The sequence below is a fragment of the Bos mutus genome, chromosome 1 (assembly GCF_027580195.1).
Source record: "Bos mutus isolate GX-2022 chromosome 1, NWIPB_WYAK_1.1, whole genome shotgun sequence".
Taxonomy (NCBI): Eukaryota; Metazoa; Chordata; class Mammalia; order Artiodactyla; family Bovidae; genus Bos; species Bos mutus.
Genome location: NC_091617.1, coordinates 111,016,078 through 111,039,872, shown reverse-complemented (window position 1 = coordinate 111,039,872; position 23,795 = coordinate 111,016,078). Strand labels below are relative to the sequence as shown.

Below are 23,795 nucleotides of genomic sequence, written 5' to 3'. Positions count from 1 at the left end.
GAGTCCTGGCATAGGAGTGAGAAGCAGCTGCAGTGCCAAGAGGTGGCAGCAGCAACTGAAGGTGAGCAGGAGTTGGGTGGGCACCTGGCTGGGATCAGGAGGTGGTGAAGCACAGGATCCAGGTTCTGCAGCAGCAGGCTGATGAGAGAAAGCAGGATCCAACTGCTTTCCTCTCCAGTCTCCCCCCACACAGCAAAGCTTCAGGTGGTCTAATTTGTCAAACACAGCCTCTTGCCGGCATTGCCTGCTTACCAACTCCACTCCTGCCATGGGCAGGATTTGGGAAGGATTTTTAACTTGCAACATCATCACCAAATGCAAAGCAACTCATTACATTTCCATTTCTTCTCAAGTCACCTTGCAAATACTGTCTTGAAAGCAGAGTGAAAACACTCAAGGACATAAAATGCTGCTTAAAACTGTCCCCATAGAAGTGATCTCTTCTATTGCAAAGAGATGAAAAGGCAAATATTTCCAAGAGCTCTGGGTTCCCTACTCAACAGTCATCACATGAACTTCAATTTTGAAAAAAAAAAAAAAAAAATCACCAAGTGTTTAAAAATCTCCTTTAATTATATTTTCATGAATTCCAAGAAGAACATCATTGCAGTTAACATTACAAAAAAGCAAAGAGGGACATCTGAACATGCAATAAAAAATGGATTCACAGTGAAAATAATGTATGTTGGTACTAAAATAGAATTACTTGGCTCCCTGAAGGGAAAAGATTTCTTCTAATTATCTATATTCACTTGGGTTTTAGCATGAGAAAATATTTTTTTTCTTGAAAGCTTTGGGAAGTTTTCAATTTGTGCTACTGTCATTGTTAGCATATGCTGGAAGTCCTTCATCCTGAAAGCCATTATTTGCAGCCTATAATTTAATCAGAAAATTCAAAAATACAACAAATAGCTTGGCAACTGTGTTCTTGTTACATACAAAGCCATTAGCAAAAATATGTAACAAAATTTATGTAAAACAAACAATTTTGTCCTTATATACAGAAGTTTGCTTTATTCCTCAGACCCTCACACCTGGCTCTAAAATGAGAGGGTATGGTTGGGGGGTGGGGAGGGCAGCTACCCATCTCCTCTGAACTCTCCTTCTGGGTGGGGTAGAGAAATATTGAAAGGTAAGGTAGGTAACTTTTTAAATCTTCTTTTAACTGAGTTATAAAAATGCATCTGAGCTTCTCAATAAAGAAGGAAAACTAGGAAAGATGGTAATGGCTTTAAAATAAAGAATTCATCCCTTTGTCCTTTGTAAAAATCTCTTAGCAGAGAGTAAAAATGACTATATTTGTGACCGTGAGCTGAGAGCACAGAGTAAAGAGCGTCTTGGTGAAGCATAGAACCCAAACTGCTGAGAAGTTTCACATCTAGGGCATGCACATATATCATACCAATAGAGTTCACACCTCAGTGAGGAAAGATCAGAGGTACACAGGAAATGTCACCCGGGTCTATATACAAACGCAAAAAGAACACACGGAGTCAAAAGGAGGCTGTAATACGAGTTTAAAAATACATCTGAAAATCATCTCAAAGCCAAGGACCATATTTCCTAAAAACTCAGACATTCTACAGAATATCTTATTAACAGTGAAAATGCAGCTTTATGTAATTCACAGTCTCAAAAGAAAATAAATTTCTGGTTTATCATCACTGCTGGGTTCGGTCTGCAGAACAGAATGATGTGAACAGAACCTGTCGACGTGGCCGGAGCGCAGGGCTGCGCATGCGCCCTCGGGGATGCCGCGGCCCTCCAAGCTGCCGCCCTTGGCGCTCCGCAGGTAGCCCGCGATGTAGGAACCCGTGGAGTGCCGGTTCCCTGTGGGAGCCGGCGCGCACGGCTTGCTTCGAAGAACCACTCCTCCCACAGTGCTGGGGTTCACACTCTTCTGCCTGTTGGCTTCCTGCTTCTCCTTGGCACGACTAGCAATATTGCGCACTCTGCTCTGACTTCTGGATGACAACTTTCTGACCAAGGCCCTGGGGAATTGATTGGCATCTTGCTTGGAGTACAGCACTTGGCAGCCATCTTCCTGGTCAAAGGACACAAGTTTCCGCAGCTGCTCGGTCAGGGCATCCATAGGCTCTAACGACTTTGTTTTTACAGTCATGCCCTTCTTGTCTCTGATGCCAGTGGTAACAAAGCTCTTACTAATACACTGGTACTTGCTTTCAAAATTACAGGCGATGTCCTCTGATGTTAAGTCCCCAAGACTTTTGGATTTGCACGGACTGGACAGCTTCAGAGCAGAGTGTGTGGACTGCTCCGGGGCAGGGGCATGCAAGTCATGAGCACAAGGCAGGGGCCCAGAGGTCTGGTTCGTTTTTGCATCTGAATTTGAGAAGTGATTATGCATAAACCCAGCACCCTGATAGGCTAGATGAGAGATATTTTGATTTTTGACATCTTGAGTATTGTTGAATATTTCAGAGACAGAAGGGTGGAGAGTCTCTTTACAGTAGCCATTTCTCAAGCCTCTTTGAAAATGTTCCACTGCAGCTGGACTGTATTTCACTTTTAAAGGAGAAGTGAGGTGACTTGTGCCCTCTCCCCTATATTCATAGGTTGTTAGGGACAGATTTTCTGAGTCTCCATCCATTTCTACGAGACTGCTGTCCCCAGAATTTAAACTGAGAGTAGGAGCAGCTATTACATCCTCCAGTGTCAAGTCAGTGGAAGTGGCAGGGCTGGGGTTCTTCAGGATTTCCCAGTCTTTCCCATGGGTGGGACTTTCTGGTAACCAGCAGTGAGAAGAATTAGAGGACTGAGGCAGGTTGTTTTCTATGGCCCCAGTCATGGCCTTCCCAGAAAGGTCATTGTCTGGTTTCATTTTAGAGACAGGAGTGCACATAGTTTCACCAACAGCTGTGTGTGTTGAACATTCACAGGTCTCGTGTCCAGAGAGTGCAATCTGCTCAGGAGACGAGCACAGGAAGGATGACTTGGGTTTTCCATTGGAAAAGCCAGGCTTGAAGGGCATTTTTAGGTCCATGGTGGGCACAGGAGGATGGCCCGACATCACACTGGGGCTCTGAAGATGAGAAACAACTGTAGGGTTAGCCTGGTTGCCGGTCTCATCAAACTGGCCAATCAGTGCTGAGATGGAACTGCCAGGCTCATTCTCATTTGTTAAAGTGACATTGTCAATAAGGTGGGAAATTTCACTCTCCTGGAGAATTGCAGTGGAATGTAAGTCTGGTGCATCAGAACAGAGTGTAGAGACGTCTGACAAAGAAAAGGATGTTGCAGCTCTGCCCTTATCCCAGTTACCTTCCAGCTTCTTAATCTCCAGATTGCTTTGAGAAAGGATGCTTCCTGACAATGTGCTTTTCCCTACCACGAAGCCCCCAGCATTCCCATTTTCCTTGGTTTTCACACCACATAGATCTTTTGATGGGCTAACTGCAGGATCATGAGCCAAATGCTGCCTTGGAGAGAGGGATCTGCTGAGGCACTGATGTTCCCAGCAATCACTTAACATGTTTGATTTGGTTCTCCCACCCTTTGGACCTGGCACTAACTGTTCTGTGATTGACAAGTTGGCAGTAGAAACAGCAGAGTTCCCTTGGCTGATGTCTTTGTGGATGAGAGCGCTGGAGGAAGAGGATAACTTTTTGTTGAAATTTGGAAGATGCTGGTCTTTTACACTTGCCTTCCCATCTCTCCTGGCATCCTTATCTTCTGCTGAATGAAACAAACAATATTTTAAGTGACATATATCACTTTATATAGGACCTGCAAACACTCATGTTTGCCTTCAGACAGACAAATGGAAAATGTAAATCTGTTACATTGTGACAGAATCATGGATTGCATAGATTTGCAACAAAGTGTCTGTGTGATGAATAAATGGTAAAATATATTTATATAGTTTCACTGGAGCCTCCCTTTGAATAGCTATTACATCAGCTAAGGATGTAATATTCATTGTAAAAAAAAAATGTCAATGAGTTACCATACTTTTACAGTGAAGATTACCTTAAGTTGTTTCCTATTCAGATTTGTACTACACAGAAGCATGGCAATAAAAACAGAACAAGACAGCTCTGTTAAACAAAGTATTGTGGTAACTGTAAGCAAGATACAAAAACAAACAAAAAAACCCACAAATCATTTTGAAAAACATTTTGGCAAAAGACTTAATTTGACCATTTAATTTCAAAACCAAATTGGAAGTGCAATAAATGCATTAGAATATCAATATCTGTTGACTTCAAAATGTAAAAATAAAGACTTGGTCACCAATTCTATGGCATTGCTAATATCTAATTTCCCATTGATCATATTTTTTGGAGTTTAAATACATAGATTTCATATTTCATTCTCCCCTAAAAAAGGCAGCAAGATCTTGGGCAGAAGAAGGAAAACTTTAAAAAAATACACAATTTAAATTAATTCAGGGTAACCCATCCTGTTTAGTATACTGTTAAGACAATATTAGGTGTGCTAATATTCTTAATCACATTATTTTAATAGCACTTTATGCTTTCAGTTATGAAAATTGAAAAAGAATATACTTAACTTATTATTTTCCTAACTAAAAAAATCATCATAAAAACTTGATTAACCCCAAAATTATAAGGAAAATATAAATATTATATGGTGTTATCACTCAGATAGATACTGTAAGCTTTTATAAAATTATGTATACAATTTTGTATTCTGAATTTTTTCCACTTAATTTTTCTTCTACATGGTAACTTGAATCATTGCATGGTTATGTATTGCTCTATATTTACAAGTTTTATATTTATGTATTACTAAATATATTATAGTATATATATATGAATAACTTATATAAAGTTCCTGTTTTTTAAGTGCAAGAAAGAAATATCAACTATTGCTTTCTAACTCACCTAAATAGTACTAGCATCTTAATTGTGGTTTTAACGGGATTAATTATTACCATTTTTTGCTTTATTTCCCTCCCCAAATGGACTTTATTTATAGTTTACTTCCCCCAAAGTGGAGTTTTAAAATAAATTTTAAAGCATGTATTCATCTCTTCTCCAATACTACTCTTAGCAACATTTCAAACATTAAACTCCCCTTTTCTCCTTCAAAGAAGCCATTGAAAAATTGATTTGTCCTCCTATCATATCTGACAATAAAAATCAATAAGTGGTATTCATGAGAAAAGAAATCACTGAAATTAGACTGCATGATGAAAGAATTCTGCTAAAAGGAACAGGGATCACCTTCTACTGTTTGAGGTGATTCTGATTTAATTAAAACGTATCTGTTGCAGAGAAATCAAATGCATACAGTTTTGGCGCTTGAATTATCTAAAATAGGGTGGGGGAGGAGTCACTGATACAAGGACAGAGCTCTTCGGTACCGCGTAAAACAGATACCACTCTTTATCAAGTTCTCAAGTGAACCATTATGCTCACATTAGAGGAAAAGATAGGTAACACCTGGTCCCTGTGCCTGAGGAGTTTATAACTGGACAGGAGCTACAGACATGCTTCCTTCCCTGCCCACATCCAGGGGAGGGAAACAGAGGCCACAGGAAAACATCAAATAAGCTCCCTCTTGAGGAAGCAGAGATTTCTCAAGTGAAGAAAGTGGCTTACTTTTAACAGCTGGCGTTTCCTCTTTCTCCATAAACATTTCCAATTGTGGAAACATGTTGCATAGTGAGAAAGAAATACAACTAAACTACACCTCAGAAAAGTCAATATAATTCTATTCCTCCTCAGAAAATCAGTAACTATGGTACCCGCTAAGAAAACCACGCTCCCTGCTCATAGTTTGCCGGTTTCACCTCCCTCTGTTGCACCTCATAGGCCCATACGCTCTCCACCATCGCCCCTGGTCCCTCACTGTCGACTTCAGATGTCAATGTTATTTTGAGGCTGTAGGTGACTAGGAAATTGCTCTTCCAGCACCCTCTCGCCAAAGTTTAAAATCTGGTCTAAAAGGTAACACTGTAATGTAATTACCTATTTTTCAGAATATTTTACTTTGACTACAAAATGCCAACCATGTTATCATGGTAATTAAGGACACTAAAATGTGTCTTAAAATGGTGTATTCTCAGAGAAACTTAAAGCATCTTACCCTGAGAGTTTTTCTTTCCTTCAGTGTCTTTTGTGGTTTCAGATACAGGCAGCGACAGAGCCCCAAGAAGACTTCTGTCAACAGGCATAGAGACAGGGCGTGCTTGCAAACTCCGCGTGGTCCTTCTCAGGACCCCATCTTGATCTCTTGCAGCCTCAGAAACAGAATCCTTCATCTCTACCATTTCTTGGAAGCCCATTTTGCTCTTTTTTCTGCCTTTGGCCGGAGCGCTGGCTGTGCGTCGCAGAATCTTATCTCCAATCGATCGCTTCCGAATGTAATGGCAAGTGTTTTCTGAAGAATTGTGTCTGGGATTCTTATTGAACAGCCCCTTCAAACCTTGGAGCTGTCTGTTCTGAAGACACAAAAGGACCAAGCAGAAGTTAAGCAAATACCACTGTGTCAACCACTTGCCTCTCAAGTGACATCTGCATGAAAAATGGATAGAAAACGAAATCTCACAGCCACTGAAGAATATTCAAACCAAGAAAACGGCAGCACACAGCACGTTTGCACTACATCATGCATGTCTCATCAACCTGACTTTGGGAGGAAGGCAGCCTCCCATTTTCACAACCAAGCTTGCCCACGAGTTTCCTGCCCAAAGAAGGCAGGACAAGGTGGTAGGAAGAGTTTCCACAGTGAACAGACTGTTATGAACTTGAGCCTCCTTAAAGCAACAGACGCAAGTTTCAAAGTGGTAAGCAGGACGATGGAGCGATGTGAGAGAGCATGCCGCCATGACCACTGATAGAAACACGCCAGCCAGAACCAAACACCATGCTGAGAAACTACCTTTGTAGCTCCTAGAAAGTGCAATATAGTGTAACTGGGGTTGAGTATTAAAGGGCTCCACTGCAAGGGGGGAAAAAAGCACAACAAAACACAATTGGGCCTCATTCAAGAAGGTTGCACAAGTAAAACCAGAAGATGATACAACACATATGCTCTGTAAACCCTTTCTCCCACTTTGAATTTTTAGTTGCAGGTTTCATTCATTGCTCAGTTCACTATCACCACATTGTGGTTTATGCCTCTCAATGCAAACACACCTTGAAGGTAATAAATGACTTACACTATACATGGACATTTACGTAGGAGAGAGATATAAGCCCTAGAGAACACATTCTCTTTCCTGTTATTTCTGGCTCAAGTTTTAAACAAATTCTGATTTTTATTATTTCCTTCAAGCATGTGAAATGCTAGAGATGGTGCTTAGTTTGCCTGGGATTCCTAAGAAATTCAAGAATCACTTTTTGATAATTTACATTTGTGTATGTTTAGGCCAGAGGAGAGATCTCAGCAAGCAGCACAATCTAGGACTGAACACAAGAAGACATAAAACTTTACCACTCTTAGAAATTAGGATCCTCACCCTTCCCAACTGACGGATGTGAGAATAAACACATACTTCCTATTTCGGGGCAAACTGGTCTGCTCCCTACCAGTCAGATTGTAGTCTTTTTAATATTAATATTAGCTGACATTTCTGAGCATTTACTATGTGCCAGGCAGCTTCTTAAAGATAAAGTATTTGTTCATGAAGTAGGTACAGATAAGGAAGCAGAAGCACAGAGAATGTATAAACCTCTGTATAATAAATGTATAAACCTCCTCTGGAGGAGGAGCCCCAGACCTTCTGATATGCTGACCTTCTGATAAAGAGCACCAGACACTCCTGGGCCCGAGGCCCTCCGAATCACATCTAGTCCTGAAAATGGTTCCGGTCACTAAATCCCCAGTGACTTGGCATTACCAGACGAGAGCCTATAGATATGTAAACCTCAAGTGAGCTCCACAGTGAAGAAACTATCATTGGGAGAGAGCCCGAAGACACTGGTACAGTCTCTTCCTTTTAAGTTCAGTGGGTGGCTTTTAATTCATTCATGATTTTTAGGTTTCTGGTTAAATACATGACACTTGAATGAATGCATCCTGTCTAGAACTGGCTGGGATCACAACCCAGTTAGTACAGGTAATTCAAACATCTGAGACTACGTTTCCAACTGCAGCCAGCTGAGTCTTTTTTTTAAGGATTATAATAAAATTCAAACATGTAACTCCAGCTTGACTGTTTTAGTCAAACAAATGATTGCCTGAGAGAGTAATAGTTTTCTCAGGTCTGTTAAGCCCAGCAAGGGCCACTGGGTGGAGGGGACATGTACACACCCCTAAACAGAGGAAGGAGCACATGAATGAGGACCTCAGGGCAGGAGAGCACATGGAGCATGGCGTGGGCTGGCCTTCCTAGAGTTTCCTTTCAAAAAATTTTGTCGAGGTTTACGTTCCTTTTATGCAATGAATTAAAAACTTTGTTAGGGACAATATTATTGTTGCATGTGACTTTAAGCCCTGTGATCATTCTCACCTTTCCATAGATTTCATTGATTGTTATGTGGACAAATATAGATGCTTCTGTCAGTCCTTCCAAGTAGACATGCCGGTAGCCTGATAAAAGAGAAGTAGTTACCTTTTAGTTGAACTCATGTTTGGCTTTTCCATGGGTGAAATAGAATTAAATACCTGACTTTACAATAGTTATATTAACACTCACATTATCATATAACACATACTTTATATATCATATATGCCATGTATCGTGTATACTGCATATCACATCTTCCAAAGAACAAGGAATGGTCTAGAGAGAAAAGTTCAGCCAGAATTACCAGGCACCAAGCTGCTGAAGGTCACAGTTCTTTGCCCAACAAAGTCTCGTCCAATTGGATCATGATCCCACACGAGGAACCGGACCAAAGCTATTTCTGGCATGTGTACTGTAAATGTCAGGGTTTCTTCCCATACAGGGTTAAATCCTGAGAGAAATAGGAAAAAACAAATTGAAAAAGCAAAAGCGGTTGGCTAAAAATTATTTAGCGGCAACATCTGCAAAGCAGACAGTGAAAATTGCTTGCAATGGTTATTAAACTGGTGAAGACAACAGAGCCACCCCAGGATGCCTTACTGAAATAAAGCCTTGGAACTTACCCCCATTGCTAGAAAATAATTGGTAAGAAAATTGCCTGTAAATTATTACATCAATTCTAATAATCCTTGAAGCAAAACTGCATTGTAGAGAAGGCTCTTTTAGACAATATTTAAAATGTTTCAGTAAGCTCAAAAAGCATCTATAGTAGTGAGCTAAGAATACTGTTTTAGCAAAAACAATAAAGAATGATTCCTCTCCCCCACCCCTACCCCACCCCAATAAAGCGATGCTTCTTACCCACCAAGATGTTTGCTGTTATCATCACCAGCAAGCATTCTGTAAGGTTTCAATGTTATTGTACAAATGTTGTTGTTGTCACTGTTTAATTTTTCAGTTGTGTCCAACTCTTTCGTGACCCTGTAGACTGTAGCCCACAGGCTCCTCTGTCCATGGGATTTCCCAGGCAAGAATACTGGAGTAGTTGCCATCTCCTTCTCCAGGGGATCTTCCCAACTCAGGGATTGAGCCCTTGTCTCCTGCATTGCAGGTGTATTCTTTACTGCTAAGCCACCAAGGGAGACCCACTATACATATACTATCCTATTTAATTCTTATGGCAATCCTCTAAGGGTGGTAGGGCAGGGGTTCTTTCCCTAACTGATGAAAAAATATACATTACTGACTTTCAAAAATATGTAGCTCTTACAAAAAATATGCAAGTAATCCATGCTCATTTTTTAACACAGGAAATACAATGCTCATGTTATACTTGAGAAAACAGATATTCAGAGGAAATGATGTGCCTAATGTCATACCCTAGTGACAGAGCCAAGTGAGATGAGGCCCTGTTGACTCCCAGAGGCATCTCATGAAGCCAGACCTTAATACAAGAAAGATGATATATTTTCATAGGTACTGAAAAAATAGGAAAAGCATATAATTTAACGAAAATTCTATAAGCCAAAAACATTTATTTCTTGGTAAAATTCTCCCAGATGAATTAATTAAATAGATAAAAATTCAAGTACTCTATAAGTTTGTTTTTCTTTTCTAAAACTGAAAATCAGTGTTATTAAACATATGTATTAAGGAGGCATCAGCCACTTAACCCTAATGCCTTAGCTAATGAAATAATTATGGACTTAAAATCATTGAGATGTCCCTCCTGAACAAGAGAATTCATACTTTTTGTTGATTTAGTGATGACATCTCAATTACTTCTGAGACTAAAAAAATTCATTGAGCATTGGTAGGAAAATGCAGTATGGGAACCTTACTTACTTTAAGCATGTTATTTCCTAAGTAACAAGTTTCTACTACTCTTGAACCCTCAAATCACTTTCTTTAAACTCCTCTGAAAGCCTATCTCAGTTCAATTCAGTTCAGTCGTTCAGTCGTGTCTGACTCTTTGCGACCCCATGAATCGCAGCACGCCAGGCCTCCCTGTCCATCACCAACTCCCGGAGCTCACTCAAACTCATGTCCATTGAGTCGGTGATGCCATCCAGCCATCTCATCCTCTGTCATCCCCTTCTCCTCCTGCCCCCAATTCCTCCCAGCATCAGGGTCTTTTCCAATGAGTCAGCTCTTCGCATGAGGTGGCCAAAGTATTGGAGTTTCAGCTTTAGCATCAGTCTTTCCAATGAACCTCTTGACTTTCTACCCCTTCTCCAGGTGATCTTCCCAATGCAGGGACTGAATCCAGGTCTCCTGCATTGCAGGCAGATCTTTATCGTCAGAGCCACCAGGGAAGCCCACACAGACACGTTTTTCATTTTTGGTGCAAATTCTACCTCTAGAGCATCTTTATTAAAAGTGAACAGAGATCTTACCATTGTCATCTACCACACGAGTTTGATCTTTAGAACAATCTACTGGCAATCCAATAATTTCAACTTCAACAAAAGGATCAATGATCTATAAAAAGATTAAAAGCATTAGTTATTACCACTGATACATTTCTACACATATGTTAATTGAAGAATATTAGCCAAAATGTCATATATCAACAGCAATCCACTTAGGTGCTTACTAAGAAAAATTGTTTCAGGTGCAACAGAGGCAGATATGAGGCATGAAAGAAAAAAGATTACATTGTTATTTACCAATATCTACTAATGCTACACAAACTTTATCCAATGAATCTATGACTCTAGTTGAGGTTATGTACCCAACAGAAATGAGAGCTTCTGTCTATGCAAAAATGCTCAGAGCAGGTGAATTCATAATAGCCACACACTGGAAACAAATTAAATGTCCATAATGAGTTGGATGGATAAACAGTGGAATATTCATTTAATAAAACTATAGAACAATGAAAAGATAACAAAGTTCTCTACATAACCAAATAGTGGAACAAGTCATAAAAGGGTATATATTTATTTACATATATAAGTGAAAAAGAACTAAAGAGCCCCTTGATGAAACTGAAAGAGGAGAGTGAAAAAGTTGGCCTAAAGCTCAACATTCAGAAACTAAGATCATGGCATCTGGTCCCATCACTTCATGGCAAATAGATGGGGAAACAGTGGAAACAGTGGCTGACTTTATTTTTTGGGGCTCCAAAATCACTGCAGATGGTGACTGCAGCCATGAAATTTAAAGACGCTTACTCCTTGGAAGGAAAGTTATGACCAACCCAGACAGCATATTAAAAAGCAGAGACATTACTTTCTCAACAAAGGTCCATCTAGTCAAGGCTATGGTTTTTCCAGTAGTCATGTATGGATGTGAGAGTTGGACTATAAAGAAAGATGAACACCAAAGAATTGATGCTTTGAACTGTGGTATTGGAGAAGACTCTTGAGAGTCCCTTGGACTACAACGAGATCCAACCAGTCCATCCTAAAGATCAGTGCTGGGTGTTCACTGGAAGGACTGATATTGAAGCTGAAACTCCAGTACTTTGGCCACTTGATGCAAAGAGCTGACTCATTTGAAAAGACCCTGATGCTGGGAAAGACTGAGGGCAGGAGGAGAAGGGGATGACAGAGGATGAGATGGCTGGATGGCATAACCAACTCAATGGACATGGGTTTGGGTAGACTCCAATATTTGATGATGGATAGGGAGGCCTGGCGTGCTGCGGTTCATGGGGTCGCAAAGAGTCTGACACGACTGAGCGACTGAACTGAACTGATGTATATATAAGGGTCTATTTACATATATGTCAGAGTCTATTTACATAATGTTTAAGCACAGACTAAATCAATCTATTGTGATTGGGCTGGTATTTGATGGAAGGAGCAGAGGCTTAGGAGTAGATATTGACTGAGAAGGTGTATGGAAGCCTTCTGGGGGTGCTGGATATGTTCTATCTTGATCTGGGTACATAATAATTAATCAAGTTATCCACACTTGTGCAATTTAACATAGTTAAATCAATTGAGTACTATGATGCAAATTTTAAAATATTTAAAAAGGTGAAAAATATGAGGGAATTCCCTTGTGGTCCAGTGGTTCCACTGCAGGGAACTAAGATCTCACATGCCAGGTAGCACGACCAAAAAAAACCTTTACCTCCCCCACATCCCTGTCCTCTGGGGGAGGAATCTTCCTTTGTTGGCCATTTGTAAGCTCTCTTTTGTCATTCCAGTACCAGACAAGGAGCAATGAAGGAATAAAATCCTAAAGGACCCAGAAAGGAGGGAGTTACTAACTCTGGGAAAACAATGTTTTAGGAGTTTGGAGAGTAAGAAAAATACAGTTTGGGAAGGGGAGTGTCAGAGAATATAAGATAGAGGTCTGATGGAAGAACACTTTGAGACAGATGGATAGACATATTTTTGGTTTACTAAATAAGTCAGCTAAAGTTTACACATTTTGAATTAATTCTTTGCAAACAGAAGTTTTTCCTTAGAATAGAACCATATGGTAAAACTGTACCACTGGAGGTCTTGGATTTGGGGGCAGTTAATAAATATGACCATTCAAGTACTGCATTTCGGGATTCTTTTTTTGACCATGATGGCTACTCCATTAGGAGACAGGGATCAAGACCATCCCCAAGAAAAAGAAATGCAAAAAAGCAAAATAGCTGTCTGAGGAGGCCTTACAATAGCTGTGAAAAGAAGACAAACAAAAAGCAAAGGAGAAAAGGAAAGATATAAGCATCTGAATGCAGAGTGCCAAAGAATAGCAAGGAGAGGTAAGAAAGCCCTCAGCAATCAATGCAAAGAAATAGAGGAAAACAACAGAATGGGAAAGACTAGAGATCTCTTCAAGAAAATTAGAGATACCAAGGGAACATTTCATGCAAAGATGGGCTCGATAAAGGACAGAAATGGTATGGACCTAACAGAAGCAGAAGATATTAACAAGTGGCAAGAATACACAGAAGAGCTGTACAAAAAAGATCTTCATGACCAAGATAATCACGATGGTGTGATCAATGACCTAGAGCCAGACATCCTGGAATGTGAAGTCAAGTGGGCCTTAGAAAGCATCACTATGAACAAAGCTAGGGGAGGTGATGGGATTCCAGTTGAGCTATTTCAAATCCTGGAAGATGATGCTGTGAAAGTGCTGCACTCAATATGCCCGCAAATTTGGAAAACTCAGCAGTGGCCACAGGACTGGAAAAGGTCAGTTTTCATTCCAATCCCAAAGAAAGGCAATGCCAAAGAATGCTCAAACTACCGCACAACTGCACTCATCTCACACGCTAGTAAAGTAATGGTCAAAATTCTCCAAGCCAGGCTTCAGCAATATGTGAACTGTGAACTTCCAGATGTTCAAGCTGGTTTTAGAAAAGGCAGAGGAACCAGAGATCAAATTGCGAACATCTGCTGGATCATGGAAAAAGCAAGAGAGTTCCAGAAAAGCATCTATTTCTGCTTTATTGACTATGCCAAAGCCTTTGACTGTGTGGATCACAATAAACTGTGGAAAATTCTTCAAGAGATGGGAATACCAGACCACTTGATCTGCCTCTTGAGAAATTTGTATGCAGGTCAGGAAGCAACAGTTAGAACTGGACATGGAACAACAGACTGGTTCCAAATAGGAAAAAGAGTATGACAAGGCTGTATATTGTCACCCTGCTTATTTAACTTATATGCAGAGTACATCATGAGAAACGCTGGGCTGGATGAAGCACAAGCTGGAATCACGATTGCCGGGAGAAATATCAATAACCTCAGATATGCAGATGACACCACCCTTATGGCAGGAAGTGAAGAGGAACTAAAGAGCCTCTTGATGAAAGTGAAAGAGGAGAGTGAAAAAGTTGGCCTAAAGCTCAACATTCAGAAAACTAAGATCATGACATCTGGTCCCATCAGTTCAGTTCAGTTCAGATGCTCAGTCGTGTCCGACTCTTTGCGACCCCATGAATCGCAGCACGCCAGGCCTCCCTGTCCATCACCAACTCCTGGAGTTTATTCAAACTCATGTCCATAGAGTCAGTGATGCCATCCAACCATCTCATCCTCTGTCATCCCCTTCTCCTCCATCCCTCAATCCCTCCCAGCATCAGAGTCTTTTCCAATGAGACAACTCTTCGCATGAGGTGGCCAAAGTACTGGAGTTTCAGCTTCAGCATCATTCCTTCCAAAGAACACCCAGGACTGATCTCTTTTAGAATGGACTGGTTGGATCCCTTGCAGTCCAAGGGACTCTCAAGAGTCTTCTCCAGCACCACAGTTCAAAAGCATCAATTCTTCGGCACTCAGCTTTCTTCACAGTCCAACTCTGATATCCATACAAGACCACTGGAAAAACCATAGCCTTGACTAGATGGACCTTTGTTGGCAAAGTAATGTCTCTGCTTTTGAATATGCTATCTAGGTTGGTCATAATTTTCCTTCCAAGGAATAAGCATCTTTTAATTTCATGGCTGCAATCACCATCTGCAGTGATTTTGGAGCCCCCCAAAATAAAGTCTGACACTGTTTCCACTGTTTCCCCATCTATTTCCCACGAAGTGATGGGACCAGATGCCATGATCTTAGTTTTGTGAATGTTGAGCTTTAAGGCCAACTTTTTCACTCTCCTCTTTCACTTTCATCAAGAAGCTTTTTAGTTCCTCTTCACTTTCTGCCATAAGGGTGGTGTCATCTGCATATCTGCGGTTATTGATATTTCTCCCAGCAATCTTGATTCCAGCTTGTGCTTCTTCCAGCCCAGCATTTCTCATGATGTACTCTGCATATAAGTTAAATAAGTAGGGTTCATGGCAAATTCAACGAGCCAAGACGAGAGGAAAACTGTATTTTCATTTTCATTTTCCATAAAGCACAAATAGTAGAATATTAGTACTATAACTTTGTGTCTGACAGAAATCACAGATGTTTAAGTCACATTACGGTCGTGACAGAAATCTCTATGTCACCCATACTCATCTAATAGTTATTCAACCCCTCTCTAGATCCTGCTATTTATTGCACACATAGTTGTATGTCACAACTTCTTTCTAATATATTGATAAGTTAATTTCAATATAATTAGCTTCCTAATGGAGAAGGCAATAGCAACCCACTCCAGTACTCTTGCTTGGAAAATCCCATGGATGGAGGAGCCTGGTAGCCTGCAGTCAATGGGGTCACTACGAGTTGGACACGACTGAGCATCTTCACTTTCACTTTTCACTTTCATACATTGGAGAAGGAAATGTCAACCCACTCCAGTGTTCTTACCTGGAGAATCCCAGGGATGGGGAACCTGGTGGGCTGCCGTCTATGGGGTCGCACAGATTTGGACACAACTGAAGCGACTTAGCAGCAGCAGCAGCAGCTTCCTAAAGTATCACTTTATCTGTTTATTGAATGCATTTAAAAACACTGAGAAAGTGCCCAAAGGCCTCATCTGATACCATCTTGTTCTGTGGCTCAAGAAAGAGTTAAAATCTTCTGACAGAGAACCTCGTGAGCCATGATAAAGAGGTTGGATTTTAACCATAAAATAAAGATACTCATACATTTAAAAGATCCTTTAATACCACAAACTATATATTACAAAGATAAAGAGATAACTATGCAATGAAAAACATCTGGAAGAAACTCCCTTAGCCAAGTAACATTATCAGTCCTGGGATAAACTGACATAATGTGGCCTCTGATATGATGCACTGAGAAGGAAACACATTGCCCATGTAGCATTCCTGACAAATATGTTTATTCTAATCATGCACAATTGCATTCATCTCACACGCTAGCAAAGTAATGCTCAAAATTCTCCAAACCAGGCTTCAACAGTAAGTGAACCGTGAACTTCTAGATGTTCAAGCTGGATTTAGAAAAGGCAGAGGAACCAGAGATCAAATTGCCAACATCTGTTGGATCATCAAAAAAGCAAGAGAGTTCCAGAAAAACATCTACTTCTGCTTTATCAACTATGCCAAAGCCTTTGACTGTGTGGATTACAATAAACTGTGGAAAATGCTTCAAGAGATGGGAATACCAGACCACCTTACCTGCCTCCTGAGAAATCTGTATGCAGATCCAGAAGCAAAAGTTAGAGCAGGGCATGGAACAACAGACTGGTTCCAAATCGGGAAAGGAGTACGTCAAGGCTGTATATTGTCACCCTGCTTATTTAACTTATATGCAGGGTACATCATGAGAAATGCCGGACTGGATGAAGCACAAGCTGGAACCAAGATTGCCGGAAAAAATATCAATAACCTCAGATATGCAGATGATACCACCCTTATGGAAGAAAGCGAAGAACTAAAAAGACTCTTGATGGAAGTGAGAGAGGAGAGTGAAAAAGTTGGCTTAAAATTCAACATTCAGAAAACTAACATCATGGCATCTGGTCCCATCATTTCATGGCAAATAGATGGGGAAACAATGGAAATAGTGACAGACTTTATTTTCTTGTGCTCCAGAATCAGTGGAGATGGTGATTGCAGCCATGAAATTCAAAGACACTTGCTCCTTGGAAGAAAAGCTATGACCAACATAGACAGCATACTAAAAAGCAGAGACATTACTTGCCAACAAAGGTCCATCTAGTCAAAGCGATGGTCTTTCCAATAGTCATGTACGGATGTGAGAGTTGGACTGTGAAGAAAGCTGAGTGCCGAAGAATTGATGCTTTTGAACTGTGGTGTTGGAGAAGACTCTTGAAAGTCCCTTGGACTGCAAGGAGGTCAGACCAGTCCATACTAAAGGAAATCAGTCCTGAATATTCATTGGAAGGACTGATGCTGAAGCTGAAACTGCAGTACTTTGGCCACCGATGCGAAAGACCTGATGGACATGAGTTGGAAAAGACCCTGAAGGACATGAGTTTGAATAATCTCCAGAAGCTAGTGATGGACAGGGAAGCTTGGTGTGCTGTAGTCCACGGGGTTGCCAAGAGTCGGACACAACTGAGAAACTGAACTAAATCATGAACAAACAATCAGGTAAATCCAAACTGAAGGACATTATGGACACAACTAGCTTGGACATTTATTTTAAAAGATAGCAATATAATGACAACAAAACTGGAAAACCGTTCTACATTTTAAAAGACCAAAGAGAAATGACAACTGAAAGCAATGTGTGATTCTTAATTGGATCCTGAATCTAAAAAGAAAAAAAATAATAAAAGAACAATTTTGGGACAATGGGGTAAAACTGAATACAGATATTATCTTAGATAAAATTATTGTACTAACAAACTCCTGGGTGTAAGATATGGTCAACGATGTACTTCACAACACAGAAAATACAGCCAATATTTTGCAATAATTGTAAATGGAAAGTAATCTTTCAAAACTGTATTTTAAAATTTTAAAAAGATGGATAAAGTTGTTCTGAGGGTCTAAAAGAAATAAAAAATAAAATAAAATAGCAGAAAAATATATTATTGTGCCAATATCTAATAACATGAGTGTAATGACTGTATTGCAGTTATACAGGATAACTTTGTTCTGTTTTAAAAATTAATTAATGAATTAATTTGGCTGTGCTGGGTATTCATTGAAGCATGCAGGATCTTTAGTTGTGGGATGTGGGATCAAGTTCCCTGAACAGGGATCGAACCTGGACCCCTCCTATACTGAGAGCATGGAGTCTTCACCACTCGACCACCAGGAAAGTCTCAATCTTCTTGTCTTTAAGAGAGAAATGCCTGGGCTTCCCTGGTGATCCATTGGCTAAGACTCCTTGCATCCAGTGCAAGGTTCCATCCTTGGTCAGGGAACTATATCCCACACGCTGCAACTAAAGATCCCAAAGGTTGTAACTAAGACCTGGAACAGCCAAATATTAAAAATAAGTATATTTATTTATATTAAATTAAAAAGAGAGAGAGAGAAATGCTGACGTATTTAGGGGTTTGGGTCATGATGTTAACTTACTCTCAAATAATTCTCCAAAGAAAAGAAAAGGTATATATATATATATATATATATGTATGAGTGTGTGTGTGTGTGTATAATTAAATACACACACATATAATTAAACTTTGTTATATTTGCTTTACGTCTCCCTTTCAAAACTGTATATGAATATTTACCATATACTCATTTACACATGAAAGGAAGATAGAGCGAAAGTAACAAAATTTAGTAACTTAATTGATGAATCTAGATGCTGAAGATACAGTGTTCATTCTGCTATTCCTGCAGTTTTTCTAAGGACTGAAATTTTTCAAAGCAAAAAGTTTAGGGGAAATATAGGAAGTGACTCTTCCCTTCTGCAGACAACAAAGAGAAAAGGGAAAGAAGAGGAAGTAAGGAGAAACTTTCTGATACTACCAACATAATTATTCTTGCTGCTGAGAGAACAGAACGGAAGCGGGGAGACCAGTGAGCTGAGAGCCTACTGCAGCAGAAATGCCAAGAGCTGATGGTGGCTGAGACTAGGCCAGAGGCATTACAGATGATACGGAAGACACGGTCCCACCTGAAGCTCTACTTCCTAAGAGGCAGGACATGGAGCCATCTGCTAAAGATGAGAAAGTGATGAGAATACATGTATGAGGAGAGAAGAAGTTGACAATATCTGCTGCGGGAAATGTGATGGAGGGCTGATCAGGTGGAGCTGGGACGGCACTGCAGAATTCATCAGAGATTAGAGACAGAGTTGATGGTGGGACCACTCAGAGCTATGTGGTTTCCCCATTGATATTCAAGATCCAGAAAGGATAGTTTAATAGGTGGGAGTGGCAAATAGCCTGAAGTGATGGACAACTCCTGAGAGGAAGGACAAGAGCAGAGGTGAGGCTGACAGATAGAGAGGAAACAGAGGCCAAGAAGGCCAAGAGCAGGTATAGTGGGAATCATGGAATGACAGCCCTGGGAAGAGCGAAGGCTGTGGTCACAGAGGGAGACATTGTAAAGTCATGCAACAGAAGTGCAGCAAGGGAAGAGTGGCCTGTGACCAGGGAGCAGGTGGCCGATGTGTAGCAGAGACGAGGGTCTCAGCAGATGAAAAATGCAGAGAGCGTAAGACATTCTCCTGTTCAGTGTTTCTATTAATAACAAAATTGCTCCTTGCATCTCAACTTAGCATCGCCAGTGTCCTTCTTGGATTGTCAATTGAATTGTATTGCACTCATGCCTCCAAAATAGATGATGCACTGCACTCCAGAAGGAATTGTGTGTACTTTGCCAGTAAGTCAGTTAATATCTGAGAAGCTGAGGTCAGGGCTCATTTACAAACACACACACACATACATACACAGCACCCTCAGATGAAATGTAAACACAATAAGATAATCACATAACTAACCACTTGGTCATACATGGCTTACCTCTCCTCGGTCTCCAAACATGGAATCTGGAGGTTTGGGGAGTTGTTGTCCACTGATCACTTTCAGGATGAGCTGTTTTTTGGGGTTGGCAGGAAGTGGATCACCTGAGAAAGGGTTGAAGGTACCTAAGAGAAATAGAGGTTAAAATCTAAGGTTGGTAGCATGGAAATTACACATACATATGCACACATGCTGAAGAAGGGAATGGCAACCCACTCCAGTGTTCTTGACTGGAGAATACCCAGGGACAGAGGAGCCTGGGATTTAAAGAATTAAATATACTGTGTGGGTGGTTTAGTCACTCAGTCGTGTCTCTTTGCAACCCCATGGACTGTAGCCTGCCAGGCTCCTCTGTCCATGGGGATTCTTCAGGCAAGAATACTGGAGTGGGTAGCTGTCAGGAGCCAGCGTGAGGAACTCTGCCCATGGCAAAGGTCATGAGGAAGGAGGCTAGGCATATGCAAAGGCGGGATTGAGCCTCAGGAGTCCCCCTGGAAATTCTCGAGCATTTACACCCAAAACCAGAGTCTGCCTACTTTCTGCTTTGTGCTCTCACCTACACCTCTGACTTTACAAAGGGCTGTCCCCTACTACCTCTCTCTGAAAAAAGTTAACTTACAGCTCCAGTTAATAAAGTTCCTGGGTGTGATAGTGTTTCAACCTACAAACTCCTTTGGAAATACTCTAGCCTGCCTGAATAGGTTTTTCCGGCCACATGTGATTATTCAGAGCCTCCCAACTGTGAGAAGCATGAGATGTTCTAAACTGTCTAAATACAGATTCCTTTGAGCAGTTAAAAGACTGATTAGAAATTGTATTGGTGAAGGGTTTTTCACTTGTTGGGCCAATGTTTGCTGCTAAGTTTCCATATCCCTTACCTGCTGTGTCCCTGGCAGTGTATTGATTAATATCATTGGTGTAAGTAGTAGCTTTAATGTTTGTAACCTTGGACCCTTGAATTAATTCTTTTTCTTGTTATAGCCCACCACACCTTTGCCCTGTAGGAATGCAACTTTATCTAATGCTTTTGGAGGGTGGCGCCTGACTAATCACCTTTAGAGAAAAATAAGTTTTCTGAAGAAAGGGTCTTAAAATGTTAACAGGCCTCCGGGCCAGAAGATGATGCAAATCACCTAAACTTTTGCATATGATAAGTTTGCAGGAAGAAAGCCTGGCTTACTGCATGACTCTACCCCTTCCCCCATTATCCTCTATGCATAATTTAAGGTATAAAAACTACTTTGGAAAATAAAGTGCGGGCCTTGTTCACCGAAGCTTGGTCTCCCCATGTCATTCTTTCTCTCACCTTCTGGCTGAATTATTCAGCCTCTTTTCTCCGCTGAATTTCCTCACTGAGCTATCCTTATTTCACCACTTTTTATATCCTTAATTAACGTTTAATTAAGCAATTGTGTCCTGATCCTCGCCGACGCCGTCCCCGCTTCGAATTCCCTGGATCCACCAGGGCTGGACTCCGGCAGGTAGCCATGCCCTCCTCCAGGGGATCTTCCCAACCCAGGGATTGAATCCAGGTCTCCCGCATTGCAGGCAAATTCTTCACTATCTGAACCACAAGGGAAGCCCATGAATACTAGAGTGGGTGGCCTATCCCTTCTCCCTGACCCAAGAATCGAACTGGGGTCTCCTGCATTGCAGGTAGATTCTTTACCAGCTGAGCTACAATGGAAGGCCAAACACCAGCCTACTAGGGAAGGCTACCAAATTATTAAACACTGGTGACAAGAGTTATTTACATTCCAAGTTGATACAGCCACTATGGAAGACAGTATGGTGATTCCTTAAAAACTAGGAATAAAATTACCATATGACCCAACAAACCCAATACTGGGCATAAACACTGAAAAAACCATAACTGAAAAGGACACATGTATCCCAGTGTTCATTGCAGCACTATTTACAACAGCTAGGACATGGAAGCAACCTAGATGCTCATGGGCAGATGAATGGGTAAAGAATATGTGGTACATATATACAGTGGAATATTACTCAACCATTAAATAGGAACACATTTCAGTCAGTGCTAATGAGGTGGATGAACTTAGAGCCTATTATACAGAGTGAAGTCAGAAAGAGAAACAAATATATTGTGTATTAACATATATATATGGAATCTAGAAAGATGGTACTGATGAACCTATTTGTAGGGCAGCAGTGGAAATGCAGATATAGAAAGCAGACTTATGGACAGGGTAGCGGGGGCAGGAAGGAGAGGGTGGGACGAACAGAAACAGGATTGTGGAAACATATGCACTAACATATGTAAAATGGGACAACCAACAGGAATTTGCTGTATAACTCAGGAAACACAAACCAGGGCTCTGTGACATCCTAGAGGGCTGGGATGGGTGGGAGGTGTGAGGGAGGGGACACATGTATACCTATGGCTGATCCGTGTTGAAGTATGGCTGGAAACCAACACAATATTGCAATTAACCTTCGATTAAAAATAAGTATTTTTTAAAAAGAGTTCTTTATTTACATTCCAATACATTTTTCTCGTTTTTAAAAATCATGTTGCAAAACACTGAGGCACTCTGCTTTTCCGAGTGCTCCTTCAGTAAAGGTGTCTTGCATTCAGAGGTAAGACTATGAAATCAACACACACCTTTGCACATCTGCTGGGGTTTGAGAACGTAGCCGCAATTGCCGTTTGTCTTGAATTTGGCTCGATTTAACTGCATCATTCGCCCTTCAGACTGGTAGTTCAGTGCCACTGTGCAAGTTCAAAGTTTAAGAGAATTAGGTAACATAGCAGCCTAGACTCAAGACCCACGGAGAACTGCTCCTCCCAGAGGTATACACACCTAGCTGGCAACCTGCGTTCCAGTAGGGCAGAGGGTTGAAGTTACTGGAATCGATGCGGTAGGCGGAGGGATAAATCCTCGTGAGCTGCTTTTGGTTATAAATCATGAACTGCTCTGATTTCTGCTGAACCACTTGATGTGCTCTTGTTTCACTGAAGGATAACACATTTCCTGTGGTTCCTAACACAGTTTTTAACAAAGAAAACAGAAAAGTGAGAACTGCAGCAAAGAAAATACCACTCATGAAAGATCCTGAGGCCGATTACACCAATAATAAAAGGCAGAGCAAAAGAGCGAATTCAACCGGAAGAGGCTCAGCTCCTGAGCAAGAAAGATCTATAAAATCCTACTCCCAGGACTCTTTTGCCATTTCAGATCAGAGCTTTGCATCTTGTTCAGATAACTATCTATTTTTGAATCCCATATTCTCTCAAGAGAATTCTCTTATCTCCCTACTTCATGTTGATCTGGCTAGTAGGAAGAGGGCAGAGAAGAAACATTTTCTAGGTGCCTGATTCAAACAGAATAGCTTTGCCAGAGAGCAAGACACCTATGGATAAATAAAACTATCTGTGCAACTCATTCCTGATAAAAGGGAGACAATCATGGAAGGCAGCATTTAGAAAGCACACATGTGAAACACATTAAGTGACTGCATTTGTGGCTTAAGAAAATAAAGGGAAAAGAGTAATTCCAAAATAGGAAAATTGGGTTTTAAAGTTGATTTGAATAGAATCTTAAAGCCAGTCGAAACCTGTTTGGGAGAAAGGAATAATAATGGAAAAGAATTCAAAAGAATATTATGAGGAAGTAAAAGTTTCAGAAATAACATCATTCACCTAGCCAAGTTTATAAATAATGGGGAAAAAATGGGAGGTAAAAAAAAATAAACGAGGAAGCCGATATTAAATTTTCTGCTTAGAGCATCATCAGAAAGGGATAATCTAGGACCAACGATGCTACAAGTTAGGGGGTCACGATGGAGTAAACCTCCAAATATTTAATATCCTACCCCTTTCTCCCAATTCTGTCTTTTTGTGCCACACATCTAGAATGCCCCACTCCCACTCCTTCACTAAATATTCATACCTCATCCCCAAATGACCACCCAATCTTATCGGGACCTGTTGGAAAAGACCAGCCTAGCTAGATACAGACCTAAACTTACCCAGAGTCTCATTTTCATTCCAGTGTGTACTCTGAACCCAGACTGAAGGACATGGCCCATGAACCAGAGTTGAATTACTGTTTTACTGGACCTGAACTATATCCAGACTGTA

At 40.8% G+C, this 23,795-nt stretch overlaps 1 protein-coding gene across 4 annotated transcripts in view; it reads right to left on the bottom strand.

The window, feature by feature from the left end:
- Nucleotides 1–558: 558 nt before the first annotated feature.
- The window catches only part of PLCH1 (phospholipase C eta 1), a 251,435-nt gene continuing 228,198 nt past the window's right edge, over nucleotides 559–23,795 (bottom strand). For 3 of the 4 annotated variants that reach the window (XM_070374381.1, XM_070374389.1, XM_070374395.1), the window contains exons 16-23: nucleotides 22,516–22,695; nucleotides 22,317–22,424; nucleotides 19,691–19,815; nucleotides 10,837–10,921; nucleotides 8,745–8,891; nucleotides 8,444–8,523; nucleotides 6,076–6,430; nucleotides 559–3,696 (exon numbers count right to left, since the gene is read on the bottom strand). In XM_070374381.1, coding sequence (XP_070230482.1) covers nucleotides 1,625–3,696; nucleotides 6,076–6,430; nucleotides 8,444–8,523; nucleotides 8,745–8,891; nucleotides 10,837–10,921; nucleotides 19,691–19,815; nucleotides 22,317–22,424; nucleotides 22,516–22,695 — 3,152 coding nt within the window. In that variant the 3' untranslated portion in view covers nucleotides 559–1,624. The remainder of the gene's footprint in view (nucleotides 3,697–6,075; nucleotides 6,431–8,443; nucleotides 8,524–8,744; nucleotides 8,892–10,836; nucleotides 10,922–19,690; nucleotides 19,816–22,316; nucleotides 22,425–22,515; nucleotides 22,696–23,795) is intronic. The other variant, XM_070374404.1, reaches the window with a different exon arrangement.